This window comes from Oryza sativa, chromosome 7 (genome assembly GCF_034140825.1).
Source record: "Oryza sativa Japonica Group chromosome 7, ASM3414082v1".
Lineage (NCBI taxonomy): Eukaryota > Viridiplantae > Streptophyta > Magnoliopsida > Poales > Poaceae > Oryza > Oryza sativa.
In genome coordinates this window covers 7,240,112-7,256,452 of record NC_089041.1, presented here as the reverse complement: position 1 = coordinate 7,256,452, position 16,341 = coordinate 7,240,112, and the positions used below count along the sequence as shown (strand labels likewise).

At 45.1% G+C, this 16,341-nt stretch overlaps 1 protein-coding gene and 1 long non-coding RNA gene across 6 annotated transcripts; both read left to right on the top strand.

Moving 5' to 3' along the window:
• Positions 1-5,530: 5,530 nt before the first annotated feature.
• LOC136357359 (uncharacterized) lies at positions 5,531-8,541 on the top strand. Of its 2 annotated transcripts, none has more exons than XR_010742671.1 (6): positions 5,531-6,045; positions 6,891-6,993; positions 7,065-7,140; positions 7,866-7,995; positions 8,088-8,116; positions 8,184-8,541. It is a non-coding gene; the product is annotated as an uncharacterized lncRNA (long non-coding RNA). The 2 variants fall into 2 exon arrangements; XR_010742672.1 differs by having other exon boundaries at positions 5,531-6,820.
• A 684-nt stretch (positions 8,542-9,225) lies between these two features.
• LOC4342763 (F-box/LRR-repeat protein 25) lies at positions 9,226-16,186 on the top strand. Of its 4 annotated transcripts, XM_015791789.3 has the most exons (5): positions 9,226-10,284; positions 14,361-14,426; positions 14,690-14,860; positions 14,955-15,005; positions 15,682-16,186. In XM_015791789.3, the coding sequence occupies exon 1, from the start codon at positions 9,326-9,328 to the stop codon at positions 10,214-10,216; it is 891 nt and encodes a 296-aa protein (XP_015647275.2). In that variant the 5' UTR covers positions 9,226-9,325; the 3' UTR covers positions 10,217-10,284; positions 14,361-14,426; positions 14,690-14,860; positions 14,955-15,005; positions 15,682-16,186. The 4 variants fall into 4 exon arrangements, with proteins under 4 accessions (XP_015647275.2, XP_066168683.1, XP_015647272.1 ...); XM_066312586.1 differs by lacking the exon at positions 14,361-14,426; XM_015791786.2 differs by lacking the exons at positions 14,361-14,426; positions 14,690-14,860; positions 14,955-15,005; positions 15,682-16,186 and adding an exon at positions 13,334-13,406.
• The last annotated feature ends 155 nt before the right edge of the window (positions 16,187-16,341 follow it).

The following is a 16,341-nucleotide window of genomic DNA, read 5'->3' as shown; positions in this document are numbered from 1 at the left end:
AAAAATAATTACCGGATTAAGTCCTCCCACACACCAGAATTCATTCGAGTTCTTCGTATACATCAGAGTTGTGTATATATCCGTTAGGCACCAAAAAAACGTAAAGGTATATTCTAAGTAAATTCAATTCAAGTGTGTATTAATTTATACCCGGGTATAAATTAATACACACTTGAATTGAATTTATTTAGAATATACATCGGAGGAACATTTTTGCAATTGTTCACTTGTCAAAATTAAACAATTTTGCTCTTGGGTACCAGCTGGCGATTCAACATGGGTTTGGTTAGTAAAATACTGTGGAAAAAAAAGGGAAAATCATATACATACGCACGGGAGTACTGCATGTCAACTTAAACTATACGAACGATAAATTCTGGGATCTAGACTTTTCACATACCTACGGTTAGTGCCAAACCTCACGGATGACGGGCAGCGATGGCGAGGAGGCACGCCGCACGCGGACGTCCTGCGCTGTAACGAAGGTTGCGGAGGTCTGTCTGCCAACAAGAACCTCATGGACGAACGCCGTCCGTGTAACGAAACTCATGGACAACCAGCGGCAGCGACGAAGAAGCTTGTGGCCGTCCGGCTTCGTTACGGCGTGGTGACGAGAATGTCGTCGGTGACGGAGCTCGCGCGGAAGGACCAGCAGCAACGACGAAAGAGCTCGCGGACAATGGTGTACCAGTGTGGCCAAGAAAACCGTGAACATGAAAAATGGAATACTATCACTGGGCATATGTATCTGCATAGAAAATGGAAGGATAATAATAGCAATTAGCGGGCATGAATTAATATTGCAAACAAAATCATGAGTATATGCATGTGAATCATGAGTCTTATTGGGTTAAACCCGCTAATAGATTATAATACCGTGTTTTGAGTATGCACGGATCTTAAAGCAAGCGAACGGTGGATGGCATTGGAGTATGGGCACCATGGAGCCCCTAACAAATTTACTACATACATATACATACATATATATATATATATATACATATATATATACATATATATATATATACATATATATATATATATACGTATATACATATATATATATATATATACATACATACATACATACATATATACATATATACATATATATACATACATACATATATATATATACATATATATATATATGGTAAGACTATTCTACACGAATAGCGGCCAAACCTATCTCCCACATTAGTCAAAGCGCTTCCACGTCGGTTAAATCTCGGGTCAAACCCACCTGTGGCTTCTTCCATCACCCACCCTTTCTCAGCTCTCGTCTCACAGATACGGTGCAGTAATGTGACGGTCATTGTGTAGTAACGCCGCAGTTTACGTGTGAAAGTGCATTAATCCCCCTAGTGGGTTTTGGTGATTAATGACAAATGTGGTTAAGGGACTAATGAGTTCATTGAATGACTTTCAGGTGCATTAGTCCAAGGTGTGGAAGATGGATGCTTGGAGACCCCCCAAAAGTACAAAATCAAAGCGGACCGGAACTCGAGAAGTGCATAGGATAGTTTATTTTTTGAAATCGAGTTTTTAGGAAAAACCGTACTATTAAGAGGGGTTCCAGGTGATGCTCTGAGATATGTCAAGTGCTCTTAGTGTGAACCAAGTGTCAAGTTTCCCTAGGAGTCATTTTTGCAAATACTCCATCTGTCCAAAAGTGCAAGTCCAGAACTTCCTGTCTTCCAGGTCCAAAAGTTCCGGTCTTGTGAAAAAGTTTTTCCTAAGTGTAGTCCGGAAGTTCCTGTCTTCCAGGTCCGGAACTTCCTGTCTAGTTTCCAGTTCAAAATTGTGAGTAACGGCTAGATGACGTCACCTAGCCGTTATACATATACAGCTCGTTTCCAGCTCATTCTTTGGCTATTCCACTTTTACTTTTCGAACCTAGAGTTGTTGCTAGCCTCTCCCAAGTGTTTTTTTTTTGCCTTCTCCACTCAATCTAGAGCCTAATTCTTGTGAGAAAGAGAGATTGAGAGGGAGAGAAGAAGATTTGGAGATGTGTGAAGACTAGGATCTTGGGTGAGCACTTGGAATATCTCGTGGGCTGCATCTCGGTTCTTATTACTCTTGGAGATGATCTCCTAGACAGTTAGGTGTCGCCCGTGAGAATCCGTTGCATATTGTGGATGTCCCGGGTAAGTTTGTGAAGGATCTCCTCTCCTCCGAAAGGGAACGAGTTAAGTTAATGAAGTTCTTGTGCTAAGATTCTAGAGGTTTTCCAAGTAGAGTAACCTATACTTGTGGCAGATTTCTAGAAGTAGGTTGAGTTGGATCTTGGTGGTCACTCAATTCTAGAAATTTGCCTAGGAGTGTTTAGGGTTGAAGGCTATGGATTTCCTCTAGGGTTTTTGCACAAATGAGGCAAGGGGTTAATCGAGACCCAGCTCTTTGGAGCTCCTCAACAGAGAGTAGGATCGCAAGATCCGAATTTCGGGAAAAAATCGCCCTTGTCTATTTCTGTGATGTTTCTGTGGATGATTCTGTGATCTATCCTCTACTTAGAATACCTGTGCTCTTTCTTGTGAAGATTGGCTTAGTCTCCTGTTTCGAAATTTGAATTTCATCTCTGTTCTGTTACCCGGAAGTTCCTGTCCTAGAACATTGGAAGTTCCGGGCCTGGAAGGCCGGAAGTTCCGGAGTTCCTTACCAGGAAGTTCCGGGTCTGTTTAAATTTTACCGCTGCGATTTGTTTTTAAGTTTTCAGGGACAGCCTATTCACCCCCCCTCTAGGCTCATCAGCGCGTTCAACGTGCAGTAACAACACTAAAATATAGTTCAAATATAGTCACGACGGATCTACTTTTGACAAGTACTTTTTTTCTAGCATCATAGTGCAAATGATTTCAAAAAATAATGCATATTTTGCGAGATATTGCTCTTCAAAGGTTAGCATTTTGAAGTTTAATCCTCCATATGTAGTAACACTATAGCATTACTATTACTACCATTTGTTCCGTGTTACTACGAGAGTGCAGTAACTACTACAACTTTTACAGTAACAGTGTGTTACTGCAATTGCTTGGTAATGTTACCACAATAACGTAATAACAACCAATAAATTTTACATAGAGAAAAAAATAGTTTTCTTTATGATGAGGAGGACATGTGAGAGACGAGGGGTGGTCAGTGTTTGCTCGAATCGGGAATATTAGGAGTGTAATTGGAGGCCAAGAACCGCCACCAATTTTGCTCAAACTAGTCAAAGTGAATCCATGATGACTAATCTCGTTCAAACTCCTAAGCGGATGCAACATTCATATTGTGAAAATTGTGCAGTAACGTTAGTGCCCGTGTACATTAACAATATATGTGTTTTGCAGTAACCGATCGTTTTACTGCAATTCCATGATGATGTTACTAAGAAATTGTAACGGAATTGATTTGCTTCTTTCATGGAGGTAGAAATAATCTACCTTGTTTTTTGTTTGAATAGCTTACTAAACAATATATGATAGCATATTAGAATGAAAATGATACTATACAAATTGTCCAATCTTGGTCAAACCCTCAAGCGGATGCTACATTTATCTAGTTAGAATTGTGTAGTAATATAGTGCTAAATAGCAGTAATAACTTGTGTTTTGTGTATTAACCGAGCATGTTACTTTAATTCCGTGATGATGGTTACTACGAAATTGTACCATGTATCTTACACGTGCTAAAATTAATTTACTATATGTTTTTGTTTGAACAATGTATTGAATGGTACGGATGAGGGAGGAGAGTGCAGATAAGGCGGGTGAGGAGAGATGCGTGACATGGCAGAGAAAGGATGTGTTTTCACATGATAGGATAAAGCCTCACGTGCTAACTGTATACTTGTTACTGCACAAAAGTATAAGTGTTACTGCATGATAGGTGTATGTTACCACTTCCAACTAGCTATGTTACTGCACGATAATTGTAGTTTTACTATGTCATTTTTACGAGATGAAGATCGAATAGGTGGGCCATTGGTAAAGTCTGTAGGTGGCTTTGAGCGAGGTCTGATTGATGTATGAGTGTTTTGAACAATTTTATACATTTGGTAAAACCATGTTACTGCATGTATATGCCCTTGTTACTGTAAATTATACATTCTGTTACTGCATGTGGAGGGCTAAAGTTCAAAATATTCTTTGAAAAGCAATATCTTATAAGATATATATTATTTTTGAAAACCGTTTCCACCATGATGCTATAGTGTTACTGCATATGGAGGGTTTCCACACTATGTTACTATGAAACTTATAATCGTTACAGTAACGACATGATGTGATTACAGTAACACAAAACAGTTAGTAGTAACACTTTTGATATAGTATTACTGCTTGTGGAGAGTTAAGTTTTTAAAACATATCTTTGAAGGGTAATATCTCTCACATCATATACTACTTTTAAAAACCGTTTGCACCATGATGTTCGAAAAAAAGTGCTTATCAAAAGTAGATCCATCATGACTATATTATGACTAAATTTTAATTTTGTTACTGCAAGTAAAACACGGTGTTACTGCACGATGAACAAGACATTACTACGTCGTTCCGAGACGAGAGCTAAGAAGAGAGGGGGTGGTGGGAAAAGTCACCGGTGGGTTTGACCGACGTGGGGAACCTTTGACCAGCCTTTAACTGAGGTGGGAGGTGGGTTTTGGACCCTTGGGGGGAGAGGAGGTGGGTTGGAGGGAGGGGGGTATAGAACAACTATTTTATACCTTGGGTGTAGAATAGTTTTTTCTATATATATATATATATATATATATATATATATATATAGTTAGCGATTTAAAAATCAATACTTGAAAAATAAACATTGATAAAAAACTTCAAATCAACTTCAAAATTAAAATTTAAAATTTAAAATTTGACTATGGCTGATTTCTATATAAAACCAGACCATATGTGCAATATAGTGCATCGGAAGCTAATCCTTTAACTTATCTGCACATATAAGGTCTGTTTGGAGAGCTTAAGATTCTGATAAACAACTGATTAGTAGCCAGCTTTCTTAAAAATTTGGAAAAGCTGGATTTTTCTACTTCTGGCTTCTAATTCATTCTGGATTCTATACTATAACTCGTGAGAATCATCAATCAATAACTCCCCTAACCATCCCCTTTTTCTCCGTTTTTTTAATTTTTTTCTGGCTACCTCGGTGATTAACACGTCGCCGTTTTGCGATTACGGCTCCTCGAGAGCGCGTTTGCGACCGGGAAAACGCGGTTTACCGGTAATTTCACTGTTAATCTCACGTTTGAGGATGCCCGCGTGGCGGTTTCCTCCACCGCTGGTGTCCGGTTTGCGATCTGGTTATTTTGCAAAAAAATCCTTGTCTATGTATAAAATTTTAAACTAACCCTCGTACTACCTGACAGCCTGTTGTACTTTTCACAAAAAACCCCTTAACCTTCAGAGAAATACAATGCAAAGAAGAGAAAAATCTGATTTTAGGGGTAGCTCTGTAAAAATAACAAATACAAGGGTTTTATTGAAAGATAACCACGCCTACGGCCTACCCCCCACACCCCGAGCCCTAACCCAATCGTTTCCCGTTCCCCACTTCCTCCCCACTGCGCCCCGCGCCGCCGCCGGCCTGGGGCTGCCGCCCGGCCGCCGTCGTCGCCGTGGTGCGGCCTCCCCCTGTCGCCGCCTTCGTCCTCCGCCTCCCCACCCCCCTCCCTCGCCACGCCGTGGCGTGAGCCCTCTCTCCGTCGCCGCCGTCATTGACCGCCTTCCTCCGTCCTCGCCACGTCCCCCTAAGCACCACCACCACGGCCCTTCCCTCAAATCCGCCTCCGTCGCCGACCCATCCGCGCCGCCGCTCGCCCTCCCGCACCTCCTCCTCCCCAGTGATGTCTCCTGCCTCCATCCCCACCTCGTGCAAATCGGGGGAGGTGGACTTCGGCGTGGAGGAGGTCGGCGGCGTGGAGGAGTTAGCGAACCTCGAGTCAGCACGGAGGCGAAGCGGAGTTTGTCGGTGGCGGCGGCTGCAGTACGAGGCCACGTCGGCGTCGTTCCTGCCGATGGGTGGTCGATTCGACGAGCGTGCTGCTAGGTACGCAGCCCCTTCGTCTTTCTTCTTCCCTGCGACCCGCCTTTTTTCCTTTCAGCATCGGGTCAGCAACGTACCCCCCCCCCCACGCCGCCCCTCTCCTCCGACCTTCCCCATGCGTCGGCAGCCGCCTGCCCTCGCCTCCGCCAGTCCTGTTGTTGCCGCTCCACTCCCCTCCTCATGGTCGGACGGGTTCGTTCCGTGTGGCGGTCGCCGGCGGGGGCCATGATTTGGTGGAGTTGAGTCGATTCGGTGGATTTGGGGAGTAGTGTTTCTTCCTCGGTTTAGTCTCTTCTTTCCCTCACAAGTTGTGGCTGTTTCTTTGGGTTTCTTCTCCTATGGGTTTCCTTCCGCTGTGTTTGCTGACTGGAGGAGGAGCTGAGGATGCTCGGCGGGATCTGCGCAGCGGTGGTCGGGGATGGCGAGGAGGAGAAGCAGCTCTGTCCTATCTGCCTCGACGGCATGGAGGCCGGGCACGCCGTGCGGCGTGCGCGTCCTCCCCGGATGTAGCTGCGCCTTCCATCACGACTGCGTCCACCGGTGGCACACCATCTCGCCGCGCTGCCTCGTCTGCAACGGGTGGGTTATGCCGCCGTTGCCACCGCCCGCCAAGCCTGCTCTGGATTCTTGAGATGGCAGCGTTGCCGCCCTACCGATCATGGCTCAGTTCTTGGTTCTTGACGAGTTCTTGATGAATTCTCGGCGATTGTCATCGTCGGTTTCTAGGCTCTGGACAGCGGTTCTTGCCAATTTCTTGTTGGCTATCTTGTTCTCTTAAGTATGCTGCCTTTTAGAACTTGTGCTTTCTGGTCATGGACTTCTATAAGATGATTGATTTGTATGGACAGGTGAGTTGTTCTATAAATCTGACATAGTTTCAGTGGATTTGGCCACCGCTGACGATAGCCACCGACAGCTCGGGTTCTCTCTGCTATCAATGCTTCTTATTTGGTATGAATTCTGAAAGCTCATTTGGCGTGTTATCTGCATGAGAGTTTATGATGACATGTTTTTTTGTTCAGACCAGTGCTTCTGTTTACAGATTTGTTGGTCTACATATTAGTAAATTCAGATGAGCTGATGAATCAGGGAATTCAGGTAAGATCATGACTTCCAGCAATTTGGTACTATACAACAAAGTTTTGTCCTATTGTCCTCTTTAATATGTATTTCAATAATGCTGAGTTTATTTTCTAATTTGTCAACCATAGCGAGAGATATCAGTAAACTGATTTCGCAATTGTTTTTGTCGAACTGCTGCTGTTAATAAGAGTTCTGGAGTAATATATATTTATAGGTACACAGGATGGTTAAGTAAATGTACTTATTTAGATTGCTATGCCTAACATCCTTAGTTTATTTGATGATGCTACATCCTTCTTCAACTTTAAGGTCTGCTATGCATCTTTGTATTTTGAAATCATGGGCCATTGAAAATGTAGCACTAGCAATTACTTTGTCTCTTGTCCAGTACCTTTTCTAGATTTCTATTCTGTACTTATTTGGGATGATTTTTTTGTTACTTGGACCAACTAGACTCTAGAGCGCTGTGTGTGTCTTTTGATCAATGCTGAACAGTGCTTATAAAATAAGTGTTGTAAACACAGTGCTGCTTTGATCATGTATTTGAGCCTAACAATCTCTAGATGCACCATGCAAAAGTAGTTTTTTGTTTTGCCCTTATAGCTGTTAGACATAAGAATTTCCTTACTGTTCGACTAAAAAGTTCTCTTTCTACTTCGATAAAAGAAAAACTTGATGTGACCAGGCAAACATGTCATCAGTGCTTCATATAATAGTTGATTCTATGAATTTTTTTTTAGTTTCAGGTATAAAAACGACTTGGACTTCTATTTCATGGAGTCATGGTTAGGAATAAGGAATATTCTATGAATATTCCTTATTCCCAAATTTGAGGACTCTAGCATGGACATCCTAGGAGTTCCTACACTGGTGGGTCGTTCTCAAGAATTCTTCAAGCCGAGTTGTTTCTTTCTCTTTTTTTTCATCTGATCTTTATCTCACATGGAACCATTTATTTCCAGGATATTAACTACGTCATTCAGATCCCACAGTAAGCTAATTACGCCCAACGATCTAACACAATTCCTTTCTCAGCTAATTATGCACTCTTTTGTCAGGAAGAGCTGCATTCCTGGTTCTGCTGTAACTGAGGGTTGATCTGCCTGATGTTGATGTGCTGTTCAGCTGTTGCTGTTATGAAGTGGGAATCTCTATTACCAAATGATACCTTTCTTATTGTTGCCTCCTCTGATGGCGCATTTGAGAAAATGACTATGCAGGATGTCTGTGATCTGATGTTGTACGTGAAACTTGGTGTTAAGCAAGAATTAGGATCCTTTGCAGTAACACAACAGAATTTGGCGGATTATGTAGTTGACCTTTTTTTATAGATAGGGACAACGGACAATGTAGCAGCTGTGATTGTTCCATTGGGATCTCATTATAGCTCTAAAGTTACACTAAAAGATTGGTACATATGCTTGAAGAAAATTTCAGGACATATATTTCACCATTACAAACCATTCCAAAGGACATCTATTTCACCATTACAAACCATTCCAAACAACGGAAGTCAGGTAGGTTTAATGTACAAAAACTCAAAAAGTTCTTTTTTATCGCAATCAATTGGCAAGTTGGCAATTTGTAGTCATGACCACTTGGGCAATTTTTACATTATGTTTTGTTTATAAGATTGAGCTTTTCATTAGTTTTGAGAAATAATAAATTACTCCAATAATTTGCTATTGTATTACACTATCTATTTATTTCAATACATTTTTAAAATTGAAGCTTATTTTGTTTACATAGTCATCCGCTACGTGTTTAGAGTTTGTTTTGATTAAGCTGTTAAGCATACTTGCGTGCGCAGCTGTGCGCGGCGTGGCGCCCCCTTATACTTCTAGTCTAAATCAAAAGTTGAATTGTTTGGGGAGCTTAACTCTCCCACACACACGACCATAGTTGTGAGTGGCTCAATTGGATATTCTTTCCTAGCGCGTCCGTAAGTCCGTTGATCTCCTCCTAAATGCAAATGTGATAAAAAAAATAATTTGGCATTGGGAAGTCCAAACGTCAAATATCCACAGGCCACAGGGGTGCATCCTTCTAGGCTTCCATTCCATTCCATTCTTTAATTCCCCCCAATTTTATCCCCCACACACTCCACTCCACTCCACTCCACTCTTTTCGCTCGCGTCGCTTCCCAAACCCTCTCTCTCCTCAAAACCCTAGCGTCGCCCGCTTCGCCTGAGCTCCGGCGATGGACGGCGGCGACCGCCTCAGCGCGCTCCCCAACGACGTCCTCCACCTCATCCTCCTCCGCCTCCGCTCCGCCGAGGCCGCCGCGCGCACCAGCGTCCTGGCCCGCCGCTGGCGCCACGTCTGGGCCACCCTCCCGGAGCTCCGGTTCAGGATGGACGTCAGCCTCGCCGCCCACGCGGCCCCGGCCCTCCGCCGCCTCGAGGTCTCCACCGACGCGGACGACCCGGCGGCGTCGACGGCCGCGCTCCGGCTCGCCGCGCCGCGCGTCGCCGGCGAACTCAGCTTCTGCATCTGGCCGCGGTGGGACGACGCGCCGGAGGAGGATGACGGGCCGGCGCCGGTGAGGCGCCCCGGCGTCGTCAAGCTCCCCTGCTTCGAGAAGGCCACCGAGCTCTGGCTAATCCTCGGCCTCCTCGGCGTCTCGCTGCCCAAATCCGGCGTGTTCGCGCAGCTCACCGCGCTCGCCTTCCGCGACGTCCGCTTCACCGGCCGCTGCGATCTCGGCGCCGTCGTCTCCTCGAAGAGGTGCCCCGTCCTGCAAAAGCTCCAAGTCCACGACTCCCAGGATCTGTATAACCTGACCATCTTCTCGGAGTCCCTCCTCCACATCGAGCTGAGCGACCTCCATGGCGGGATGGGGCGGCTCATGATCGTGGCGCCGCTGCTTCGGGTTCTTGATGTGCGCCATTGCTTCTACTGGAGGACGTACAGGTCCCATTCCCTTGTTCGGGATCAACCATATGCCGCGGTCTTCACGCCCGCGCTGGAGGATCTCATCTGGGTTGATGCGTATGATCCTACCACGGTCCAATTTGGCGGCGTTAAACGCCTCCGGAAGCTGGTTACCCAATTACAGTGTATGGACTCTCTCGCTGCACTGATCACATGAATTCAGTAATGCTCTTGCGGCGATTTGAGACGGTATCCATTCTTCAGCTAGAACTTGACTATCCAGAGGTAACTGCACATTTTCCCTAAATCTGGCATGAATGTCATTGAATAAAACATAGAGATTGAAATATTTGTTTGGTAGACTCTAGTCATAGTGTGCATGGACTTCATTCAGATATATACCTTCATAAGTATTGACACAGCTGCCCTGGTGAAATGTGTTAGATATTTATCTTTTATGTATTGAAACAATTGCCCTTGGTGATGTGAAAAATAGCATTTTGGAGGTCCTGGATCTGCTATCGCACTGGTACTGAACATATGAGATACTGAGGAACGGTATTGATCAACCAGATTTAGCCAAAGAAGACTAGAATTTGAGTAGTCTGTCCCACAAACAGGAAGTGGGCTCAGTTTTGGTTCTATGCATGAATGGTGGAATATAGAGTAAGACACTGCAGATATTTGATGCTGTTCTGCCTATGTAAAACTCCCATTTGTCTTGCTGTGCTCAAGTCTTGTAGCTGTCAGCTTCTTGAGGCTCTTCTCTAAATTATCATCATTGGGACTCGCATGTTTATTAACCATGTTTCAATTGTTAGCTTGAAAAATCCAGTTTTCTATCAGTTGCATTTACGAAGTATTATAGTTTGTACATTTCACTATGCATGGTAAAAATTAAAATTAAAATTATAGTTTGACGCCCATAATCTGATATTACCTTTTAGTAGATAATCCCTCCAGTCTTGAATATTTGACATTCCAAACATACATTTGGCCAAACTTTTGAAAGTTTCACCTTTTGTCTTTTCCCGTGTTTACAAGACCATGTTGATTATCCAAATGACAAGATATGCAGTAGGCTTGTATGAAGACCCTGATAGAAGATCTTAACTAATTAAAAGATTAGTATTTTTCCAATCGTCACCAAAATTAGTATTAGTATTTTTCGTCCGTATGTGCAATTTTTTTCACTCGTCCGTGTACGATCTCCTCCCAAAATTTTGGTTCATTAGTACACGCGAGATCGAGAGACCGCATCGCTCCCGTCCCGTACGCGCGTAGAAGCCCAGAACTAATGCACGGAAACGAAAGAAACTGAATCACAAATCCAACAACAATAAAGCAAAACCATCCCAAAAATTAAATCACCGGGGCCAAAAAAAAAGGAAAAAACTGCAAAAAAAAAAAAATCAAGCATTGGCCGGCTCGGCGAGGCAATGGGGAGGAGGAGACGACCATCGGCGGCTCGGACGCAGCCCAGTGCGCACGGTCCACCCCCTCACCACGCACCTCCAAATCCATGGACCCGCGTGAGCGTGTGGGCGAAGAGATGACGGATCCATGCGGGAAGGGAAGAGGTCGCTGGATCCACCCCTCCCATCGCCGCCAACGGCGGATCCGCGCGAGAGGAGGGTGGAGAGATGACGGGATCTGTGCGGGAGGGGAAGAGGTCGCCGGATCCGCCCCTCCTGTCGCCGCCGACGGCTGATCCGCGCGAGAGGGAGACGAAGAGACGACGGGATCCAGGCGTCGGTGGTGGATCCGCACGAGCAGCATCAACGGCTTGGAACCGTTGCATGAGGAGGCCTTGCCGTTGCCCCCAGTCAGCCACTGCGCTTCTTCATCTTCTCGCTGTCGCGCTTCTCCATCTTTTGCCGCATCAAGGAGAGGAGGCGCCGCTGGCCGCTGCTGCAGCCGGTAGGCGGAAGGAGGCGCCGCTACTACAGGGAGGAGGCACAAGGGCTGAGTATGGGAGGATGTGAGGGCGCACGCTGGTGGAGGCGCTGGATGCCTGGATGACGGCGTGCGATGTGAATGGGGAACGACCGAACGAGTGAGAAGGGAGAGAGACACAGAGACTGGGATAGAGGAGCCTAGAGCTCTTTGAGCAGAAGACCTCTTGGAGCTGGCAACCTCCTCGGTAATGAGGTACGAGCTTCAGTTTTTTCATTAAAAAAAAACTACGACCGGTCAAAGTTCCTTTCTTTATTGTGCTATTGATTTTCGCTGAAAAAAAGTTTTTTTAGATACACGTAAGAGTACTTCACAACTAATGATGATTTTTCTTTATTACTTATATTGTTGACATCAAAATCACTTGAAGTTTCAGTAAATACAAAATATTTGTTTGAGACAAAAAAATATCGATTGAAAAAAAAAGTTTCCACGAGATAAGCCAAATTAGAGTATTCGCGCTATCATCCACATGTCACATGACCTGTCTCCACGTGAGTCCACGTATAATTTTGAGTTGACAGATCGAGAAAGCATGCATGACCACTAGAGACTATGAGTAAATATGCAAAACTATTTTCGATCCGCGACACTGCTACATGATATATTTTCTTGGACGCCACCCACTTTTGTTTACATGCGGTCCGTAAGTAGAACCGCATGGAAAAATAGGGGGACAGGCGCCGGGCTGTCGCCCGTGGGCGACTTAAGCCAACCGCACCCGAATTTTCACCTGCACGGGCCCACCGCTTTTAACCGCGCCCGCACACATCTCCCCCTCCGCCCGCTCCTCTCCTCCCACCTCCCTCTCCCACTCCACTCCTCTCCTCTCCTCCCACTCTCCTCTTTTCCCCTCTCCCGGCCGGCCGGCGGTGCGACAGCATGCGGCGGCGCGCGGCCCCTCCCTCAACTGCGGGTGGGAAGAAGGGCAGCGAGAGCATGCGGCAGCGGGCGACCACGGCGGCCCCTCCCCTCTCTCCCCTTGCGGATCCGGCGGAGGGGGCGGCGGATCCGGCGGCACGCACCCCCTCCCCTCCTCCCCCTTGCAGATCCGGCGGAGGGGGGCGGCGGATCCGGCAGCGCGCAACCCCTCCCCTCCCTCCCCTTGCAGATCTGGCGGAGGGGAGGCATGGGTGCCCAGCGGAGCGGCGGCATGCGTCAGCGGCCGGTGTGGAGGTGAGGCGATGGCGTCGGCGACCGGCGGATCTATCTCTCCCCCTCCTCTCTTTGTTATTTGTGATTCTTTGTTATTTGTGAGATGCGTTCTTGGAGTTCATTTGTTGCTGTGAGATGTGTTCTTGTGATGTGAGAGTTCATTTGTTGATGTGAGATGTGTTCTTGTGATGTGAAATCATTGTGTGTCGATGTGCGACTACAGATCCGGCGCCGGCGACCAGAAGGGAGGTTGTCCTCTGCATCGGCTACGACGATGATGACCTCGCCCTCGTCGACGTCACCTACCCCAAGCGTGACGTGGACAACATGCAGTGGTTCCGGGAAATCACACTGCTATACCGTGGCCACCGCCACTCCGCACCCTTTGTCCTCGGCCTCATCGTGCTCTGTGGCCATGCGCCGCCCAACAACTGGTGCCCATGGGGGCGAGAAGGGCGTGCGCGGCCATCCTCGGGACCCCGGCACCCTGATCCGCTACGTCGCGATCTACATCGGCGGCTCCCATGCCTTGTGTACCAGCCCGACTGCAACCAGTCCAAGTACACCGTCAGCGTGCTTCCTTTCCATGAGGACGGCGGAAGGATGGCGCGGCTTGCAGTGGCTCGCAACAAACTAGGCTTGGCTTGGCTCAGCTCAGTTAGGGAAACAAGCTAAAACTTGAGCTCGCCTCGGCTCGTTTTCTGGCTCGAGCCAGCTCGAGCTGTCTTGCAAGCCTTCCTGTTGAAACACCTCTTCATATATATTTTGTAATTATTAAAAAATCAAGAATAAATCATTTAACATGTAAAATTTAAATAAGTTTATATATTCAATTCTTCAAAATCTTAATGATAAATTTCAATTTGACAAATAATAACGCCACAAAAAGTAAAATAATCGATATAAACACATGATGGCCTAGGCTCGCAAGCCAAAGCAAGCGGCTCGCGAGCTAGCTCGGCTCATTTCAGCAATGAGCTGAAAAGGAGGCTTGGGCTTGGCTTATTTGGCTTACGTGCTGAGCCAAGCCAACCAAGCTCGAGCCAAGCCCGAGTTGAGCTCACGAGCCTGAGCTTTTTTTCCACCCCTGCACTAACAAATATCCAACTTTTACATCCCAAAAAGTTACTCGTGTAGTGTCCCACAGCTAATTAAAACCGTGAAGTCACGATGTCCTGTAGCAAAATTTGCCTATTTGGTTTTGTTACACAGAGGATGAGTTAATTTCTCCATATCTTCACAATTTTCAGCTCATGTTTTATGAAGGGGGCAATATATTTCAACTCCACACATTTTCTTCACATATCAACGCACGGGTATATTCCTATAGTTCTCTCATTTTTTTAAGGCTTATCTGCTTAGAAATATATATCCCGCAAATATAAAGAAGATTAATTGTCAAGAACAACGCGACTTTGATCAAACTTCAACCACCCACTATCATCTGTTATCCGTGCAACGCACGGGCATTAAGCTATAGTAATAAATTTGTCAACTGTAACAAAACAACTTATTTTTAATTCAAGGTGGTACTGTTTTTCATATTGTTTATTGTGGCTCCTTATTTGTGAATGTGCAGATGGGCCGCAGTCAGTATTTGATGGAAGCCATAACCATGCTGCCAGCAATTGAGGTCATGTCCCTGGAGTTGTCAAAAAGAGGGCACGCTTTTGGGCAGTGTGTTTTCCATTTGCTCAGGATGTCCACTGGTATAAGAAAGCTGAAGCTTGCATTACGTGGAGGCCTCAAGGTAAGTACATACTTTTTAATATTGTACTTTGGTTGTGGGGAATTGATGGAAGTATTTTAACTTTTGCATGATGGCTTGATCTTCTAATGGTCAGGACTCTGAGGAGAGGATCAGTGTTTTGTCTACCTGGTTCCAGGGACACCAGGTAAAATTTTCAATCTACACTATTAGCTGATAACTAGTATTGCTCTGTCATATGTATTGCTAATACATGTATAGCACGCCCAGTAATTCCTGTACTTGAATAGCCACTGCTAATGGTGATATGAGTTTTGACTATTTGAGGTGATACTTTGCTATGTAATTTATGTAGAAGAGGTAAATGCTAAAGGATCCAAACATATTTTTGCTCAATTTGATGTGTATTTCCAAAATTGTGAAGTGTTGTAGTTCTTTTTGGGTGCCTGGTAACTGTTAATGTTAGACTTTACTGACTGAACATTGTTCAGGAACTATTAACGAATGATCTTCATGTTGATGAAGATGGTGCTTAGTTAGCGATCTGGATAAATATAACTTTAGGCATGAATGTGATGTAGTATGATGAGGGGAATGCTCAAAGAATCATGAATACAGTCTATCTCTCTTTGTTTAAGACAAACGAATTGATTGTCAAGTGCATCCCTTTTGCAGTTTTTGGATTTGTTTGATTTCATTTATAAACTGTACAGGGTACTGTTATTTTCTATGAATGGAAGTCTTGTCGCCTCAATTGTTTTGCCTCAAACCACGTCTCTCATTCTATTGTTCTTGTACAATAGCTGTACCATACTTTCGGCTGGTTTGACTGTCTAATTACTATTCTTTCACCTATACTCCAGGCAGATGCTCGTTGTTCTGCAAGTTGCATCTGTAATCGGCCACAAGCCTGGAAAACAGAGGACCTCTTCTTGGATTCTCTCCAGGAAGTGGAAATCAGTGGATTCAGAGGATCAGAGCATGAATTGGCCTTCTTGAAGCGACGTTTTGGATGGGCAGCAATTCTGAAGACATTCACCATGCATCTTCATCTTGATCTTACTGTCAGCGATGATTTATGCAAGGAGCTTCTTAGCCTCGCTACCCCTGAGACCGATGTGAAGATCTACTTCTATCGTGATGATGATGTTCACGCTAGGCCAGCTTGGGTGTTGTATACACCAGAAGAGTAAGGCACCAATCGGTTGAAGCCTGGTACTAAGTACTTAATTATGCAGGGTATGCTATGAATTACCATGAAACTGGATCTTATATTTTGATGACACTGGATGTTCTGTTATGATCGGGATTAATTCCCATACTTTGCCCTGCAAGGTTGGCATGAAGAGATGCTGGTTTACCTCTTCTCATGTTGTGATTTGCTGCTTTGCGCTCTAATTGCCATTTGCAAGATGATGTCTGAGATGACTTTGTAGCATGGATATGAACTAGGTACCTGAATGCTAAACTTGTTTACCGACTAGAGAAATTGCAACATATATACATCGAATTTTGGATGCTCT